We start from the raw sequence: 6,997 nt of genomic DNA, 5'->3' as shown, positions 1-6,997 counted from the left end.
AAAAAAAAAAAAAAAAAAGGTTCAGGCATTTTTGTTACAGTGCATACTCAGTAAATCAGTGGTATGATATAGATGTTAAAGTGGCAATACAAATTCAAAGGAGTATAATGTTAGCTAAAGGGAAGTAAAAGTCTCATGAAAAGAGACATATACTATATACAGTTACAGGTACAACTTTTAAGAAGGACACTGATGACACTGGTTCTTGTTCAAAGGAAAATCATGAACCCATTCTGAGGACTAATTATTGAGGGAGTTAATTAACTTACAAAAGAGAAAACTTATCAATATTTTGTTTCAAAATAATGCAAAAAAGAAAAAGAAAACAAAACATTAGAGTTATCTTTAGGGAGGCTAGAAATAATTAGATATTCTATATGTTCTCAGCATATGATTAGGAATTCAGATTTTCCTACAGTACAAAAAAACTTCAAAATTATTAGCAAATATTAAAAACAGAAATGAATGCATCTCAGAAGACTGAGGCCAACTGCTTAATGTGCCTTTAAATGGCTGAATCCTAAGGCTAAACATATAGCTCTATTTTATTTTTAAGAAAAAACCCTCTGAAGGCCAGCCTGAACTGCATAGTGAGAAACTGTTTCAAAAAAAAAAAAAAAAGAAGTTAAAGGATACTTAAATGTTTTCTGATTATTTTCATCATTTGTGGTGTTAAACTCTTCAAGCCTAACATAATTACAATTCAATTCTTAGAATACCGAAGAAATCAGTAGTATTAACATGATGCTAAAACATGCCACTTAAATGAACGGTAAATTCCACTTATCTTACGCTATTAAGAACACAATTAAAGAACATTTAAGTAGCCAGCAATGTGATATGTGCACCAAAATCTGAGCCGGTCACTAGGAAAACATTTCAGGTGTACACTCTGACTACATACACAGTTTAAAAAGCTTTGGATGATAAGCTTTCCCAACTAATGGTCAACCAGAACTGGCAAATTAGATGGAAACAGTTGGGAAGAAAGAAAAAAAAACTTCTCAAACACAAAGAAGTAACAACTGACCATGAGAGGACAAAACACAGACCACAGAGAACAGATTCAGTAGTTTACAAAGCAAAGTATATTACATTTAGTGTAAGGGCAAAACTTCACATTACTTAAGAAAAATCACTGTTTCATAATTTGTCTTCATGCTAATGATGCTGTTACCAAGATAATTTAAATTATATGCATTAGTCTCAATTTAAGAAGGCAGTGAAATATATATCATAAGATATCCAGCAAACATGCTAAAAATTCATGACACTAAATGGAATAATTTTCATTTCTCCAGAAAATTAACTTGTGTGGAAGAATTCATTGGTTGAAGATACTAGATAGATGAGGCATTTTTATACTGCATTACAGTGCCAGGAGAAGAAGACACATAATTTGCTAGCACAGTATTTTCTGAAAATGATCAGTTTTTCCTCCCAACATTGGTAATTATGATTGTTATAAGAAAGGTATATTTTATTATCAGTGAAAAACTATTTTTGAAGGTCTTCAAAAGTAATTATGAAGAAAAACTTTTAATTATTGATTCATGGTATGTTATAAATTTTTCATTGTGAATAAAATACAAAATATCAAATCAAACAGCACCACATGCCATGACAGTCCCAACACCGGGCATATTGAACTGGCCACTGAGACTGGGTGTGGTGGCGCACAACTGTAATCTCAGCACTGGGGAGGTAGAAAACAGAGGATCGCTATGAGTACGAGCTGCATAGTGAGATCCTGTACCGAATACATTTTTAAAAAATCAAATCAAATTACATACAGAATAAGCTTTCGCAGATATGTCTGCCTTTTATGCTTACTTATCATTCATCAATTTATTCTCACAGATACTACAAATAGTATGAGTTAAGAACACTTTCATACCCTCTTTCAAAACCAGAAATTCTTAAACATGAATGAAACCTGTTCTGATCATTGTCTCTGACATGGTAGTACCCATTAGACACATAAATACTTATTTTATAAATGCACATGAAGAGTATATTGAGTAGAGTATATCTCTACATCATAACATAACATTTGGATATATCTATATTGTTCTCCAAATTTAGATAACATAAACAAAATATGATATACAACATGGCTTGTATGGAAAAGATTCTTGGTCCTATATGAGACACAGGCATTTGATGAGATTTATACCAGGGGACTACTAGTACATTTATAATGGGGAAAACTACGTAATTTTGCTTCAGGTGAAGAACTACATGTTAGAAATCATATTTGTAAATACCTTTAAGAAGTTGGAAAGATTCACTAAAAAAGAACATAGGCTCTGGAGTCAAGGAGGCTTGGTTTTAGTCCACATTTTGCTACTTAATTATATGACCACTGGCAGGTTACTTACTCTGATCTTGGTTCCTTACATGTGAGAAGGGAGAAATTAACTCTGGACTGTTTTGAAAATTAAATGAAAATAAAGTGAAAACATTTAGTACGCTAGCTGGCATGTGTTACTTAGCCTCATAATAAAGATTAATTACATTCCACTATCTTGAAAAGAGATTTTATTCCAAGTCAATTTTACCTTTACTTGCAAACTTGCAGATGCAACTCTCCTTTCTAGATCTTCTACCTGTTGAAGGATATTCAAATCCATTTCCATTGCTTGTTCTTCTATTGACCAGTTCTCAACAATGTCTTGAGTTACCTGGTGTTCTTCACTTTCATTTAATTCAATAATAGCAACTACATTCAAAAAGAAATTAATTTTAAAATTCACTTTATTTTTCCTCCTCAGTTATCTCAGCACATTAATAAAACTCTAGGAATCCCATATACATCTAACTTAATATACACAAATGCATTTGTGCATATTCAGGCAGCTTACTCTCAAAAAAGAACAATCTCCCTAAAATACAAAAGTATGTATGTGCAGATGCTAAAAATCTTTATAAAGTAATACCAACTTAAGAAATGTAAATAGTTTCTGCTGTGTAACCTAGAAAGAATAATAATGAATGAAGAATGAAGACCTATGTTTTAGGGTAAAAGAATTAGTTCTTAAAACTAAGAAACAGGAAATTAAGTACATACCATCTTTATTCTTGATACAGGCTTGAGTAATATAATCCAAATGTTTCTGAATTTGTTTTTGTAATGCCTTTTCTCTTATCCCTCTGAGATGTAGTACTTTAAGCAAAGTTTTTAAGTCCTCTGGGTCAATAATTCTCCACCAACCAAACTGCATTTCTATATCAAAATAAATAGATCTTTACAAATATTTTGAATAGGAAATAACAGCATAAAGCAAACCTAAAAATTTATTAACTAACTAGAGAACTATCAGAGATTCAGTTATCATATAGGATCCACAATAAGGAAATGTAATAAATGACTATAAACCATTTCAGTGTACTTACCTTCTGGAATAGGTTTTGGACTGGAAAAATCTACTGGTCTTGCCACTTCAACAGGTCCAGATTGAACTGAAGAGACCTTTTCATTTGTAGGTACTGGAGATTCACTTTTAACTGAAGCAACATTGGAAGTCAAGAGTGAATTACTATTTCCTTCTGATAGTCCCAACCCTGATCCCAGACTAGGTAAAGGTGATGTAAATGGAATATTGGAAGTAAGCACACCAGTGGGCCACCCACAGAACTGAAGTCCCATCATAGATACTCCACTTTTCATCTGTAAAAACAAAATATTTAAAAAGTAGATTAATATAAGAGTTAGGGAAAATGCTGAAATTATTTTTAAATTTGGAAAAAATAATCTTTATCACAATTAGAGGAAAACTAAGTAATGTTAAAATTCAATGTCATTTTTCCTGCAAAGGAATTTTATTTTTTGATACACTGCAACAGTAGTAAGTAAAAAATAGTGAAAGCAGTCTTGGGCATAGGTTAGAAATCAGTAGTTCTAACAAAACAGTTTTCAGATTGTGGTAGGGGTACTATAACTATTCAAATGGTTCTTGTTGAGTGACAATCCCCACAGACAGTCAAAGATTAAATAAAGTAGTATCATAATGTGTTTTAGTTAACAGTACTAACCTGAAGAGATGATAAAGCAAATGGACTTAGACCAACAGGATTCTGAGCAGAAGATGATCCTAGAAGAGGAGCTGGGGCAGGTGAAGGTGACTTAGATGGTGGCTGAGAGTGAGGAGTCACCAAAGAAGTAGTTGACATATCTGCATAGGTAAGTGAAGTGTCATCACAAGGTGTTCTTGGTAAAAGACTAAACCACTGTCTATTCTTTTCAGTCAGTGTTTTTAATAACTGGTCACTGGGAAGAGGACTGTAGAATTTTCCTGGAACACTTGAACCTGTGTTAAACAGATTAGAGTCTGTCTTTTCCATGTTGTTTTGTGTTGTTGTTGATGGAATGCTGCCCAGTGAATGTTTCCCATTGTTTTGATAAGACAGTGTGCATCCATTCGCATTAACATTTGTTTTGGGGGTCATAACATCTGACTCAGGGGACATCTTAGCGACTTCCAAAAGCTTGCTTAATTTGGAAAAAGAGCCAGGTTTCTGAAGAAAGAGGTTTGTATTATCTTTTTCTTTAAGATCTTCCTTTTGCTCATAGTGATCTGTATTTGAACAATTTAAAGTGTTCCCAGAAGTCTCAAATATTTCTTCTTTGAGCAGGATACTTTCCTCATTTTTAAGTTTTTCTCTTTCTTTTGCAATTTCCTCTAGTCCTACAAAATTGAAGACTGTTATGAAAATCAGTTACTCCAGATCATACCAATAGTTAAATTTAATTATTTATCAAATTGCATGCATGTTTTAATAAATATTACCTGCTACTCATATTTCCTTTTTTATAGATTATTTTTCACACATTAGGAAATTAAAGCGTGATTATTATAAAATATAAATATGAAGATGTTAAAAATTCTATTACAGAGCAAAAATTACTATTTATAGCTTTATATAAAACTTCCAGGGTTAGGAAGATAGCTCAGTGGTCTAAAAGCCTGCCTGGCAAGAGCAAGTCCAGAGTTTGATCCCTGGTACCATATGCCATGTTGGCCCCAGAAACCCAGGAATGCTGTGCCAGGCACTAAAACTGGTTGTAGTGTGGGGACCTATAATCCCAGCACTGGGGAGGCTGAGACAGGAGGATCACTACAAGTCTGAGCTGCATAACAAGACCCTGTACCAAATAAATGAATGAATGAATAAATGATTTAAAAAATCCAGTTCTCTTTGCGCCTAAGCCCACATAATTCCAAAAGAAAATCTTAGTATCACATAACTGTTTAACTCACCTGTTTTGCTAAATAATTCAGTGTAAGCAGTGAACTGTCAGTAAATATGTAACCATATCATAAATTTTAATAGTTACTATATCATAATGTAAATAATTTTCTACTGATAGACATTAACAGCGTCCAATTATTCACTATTATTAGCAACATTATAAATAATGAATGACCTACATACATCCTTGGCCTTTATTCCACCTGATTTGCCTCTTTGGAATAAATCCCTAAAAAAAAAAATCTTATTAAATCCTATTGTCGTAGGGGACTCAGGTCAATAACTTATGACATTGCCAGTCAAGTGGAAGACCCAATACTATTATGGACTACTGTACTATTTTGGAATAGTTTGCTGAGTTCACATACCTATAATGTTTAAATGATAGAACTAAACAAAAAAAGGGGATACAGATGAATGGCCATTTTGTATCTTTGTATTCAATATGGTTAGGATAGATATATAGCTACATTCTCTTAATTCAAGGAATAGAGGGATTTGTTCTAATAGTGTTTGTAAATAGGATAGCATGTCTGTATCTTGTACAACAAATAACCAGTAGGAAGGAAGTATGCAATGTGCTAATTATTGAAACTGTCCTACCAATTTTGATTTGAAACTGTCTCATTGCTACTTATTTCTCAATAAAATTATGGAAAAAATAAATCCTATTGTCAGATTACCCTCTTAAAAGTTTGAATTTAAATGTTCAAATTAGAAGGATATGAAAACATCTGTGTATTTATACCTTTAACAAAAGTGGATACTATTAACATTTTTGTCTTTGCCAATATCTAAGAAGTGAAAATCTAAATTACATTATTTTTGATCACTAGTAAAGCTGCATATCTCTTTATATGTTTACTGGTATTTCTCCTTTGTGACTTTCTGGTTCATATTTTTGTCCATTGTTTTAAAAATAATCTATAAGACCTCTTTTAAAAAATATATTCAGTACTAAAAGATGTAAAGTAAACCCTTTTTGATCTACTCCCTCAATCTCTAGTTTTACTCTTCAGAAGCAATTAGGTTAATCACTTCTATACATCCTTCCAGAAATTTTATATATTCTATCTTTGGCTATAGTTTTGCATGATTACACAAATGGAATACTATACACTTTTTTGCAATTCAGGAGACAGACTCTCAACTGAGGTCTGTAACAACTGCATTATTTGGTTCCTTAGAACTTGTACAGCTTCTGCACCTCTTTGTCCCTGTCTGTTCCTGCTTTCTCCTCTTTTTCAGCATCTTAAACATTATAAGTTTCGTCCTTCTCAGGGTTTTTGCATTTGCTGCCCCTTCTGCCAAGACTACTGCTTTGTTCACTGACAGATTTTGATGTTTTTCTGATCACTTTTTCTAAAATGGGGTCCTCCCCCCCGATCTTAGAATCTCATTCTGCGCACGTCCTTTACAGAGATCTCAGTTGAACAATTATTCACACATATGTGTGAGGGATCTATTTGAGAATAGCTTGAAAAAAGGCTTGAATGCGACAGCGCTAGATGCATACACAGGCTGGGAACAGTGCCTGGTACTACTGGCCAAACTGGGGAAATCTTTAAGATTCACAAACATAGCATGCCTATAAATTCCAGCATATGGGAGGCTGAGGCAGGAGGACTGTTATGAGTTTGAGATACCTGGGCTACAAAGTGAGCTCAAAGCCAGCCTGAACTGCATAGCAAGACCCTGTCTCAAAAAGACAACAAATAAATAAATAAATAAATAAATAAATAAA

General features: G+C 33.1%; 1 protein-coding gene across 1 annotated transcript in view; it reads right to left on the bottom strand.

Annotated features, from left to right (window-relative positions):
- Positions 1 to 6,997, bottom strand: part of Baz2b (bromodomain adjacent to zinc finger domain 2B) — a 338,801-nt gene that overhangs the window by 26,614 nt on the left and 305,190 nt on the right. The window contains exons 28-31 of the mRNA XM_023713794.1: positions 4,036 to 4,688; positions 3,397 to 3,670; positions 3,071 to 3,226; positions 2,562 to 2,722 (exon numbers count right to left, since the gene is read on the bottom strand). Of these exons, the coding sequence (XP_023569562.1) occupies positions 2,562 to 2,722; positions 3,071 to 3,226; positions 3,397 to 3,670; positions 4,036 to 4,688 (1,244 nt within the window). The remainder of the gene's footprint in view (positions 1 to 2,561; positions 2,723 to 3,070; positions 3,227 to 3,396; positions 3,671 to 4,035; positions 4,689 to 6,997) is intronic.

The sequence above is a fragment of the Octodon degus genome, unplaced genomic scaffold, assembly GCF_000260255.1.
Source record: "Octodon degus isolate 3935 unplaced genomic scaffold, OctDeg1.0 scaffold00032, whole genome shotgun sequence".
NCBI classification, from domain to species: domain Eukaryota; kingdom Metazoa; phylum Chordata; class Mammalia; order Rodentia; family Octodontidae; genus Octodon; species Octodon degus.
Note: the sequence above shows the minus strand (reverse complement) of the source record. Positions and strands in the feature narration are given on the sequence as shown.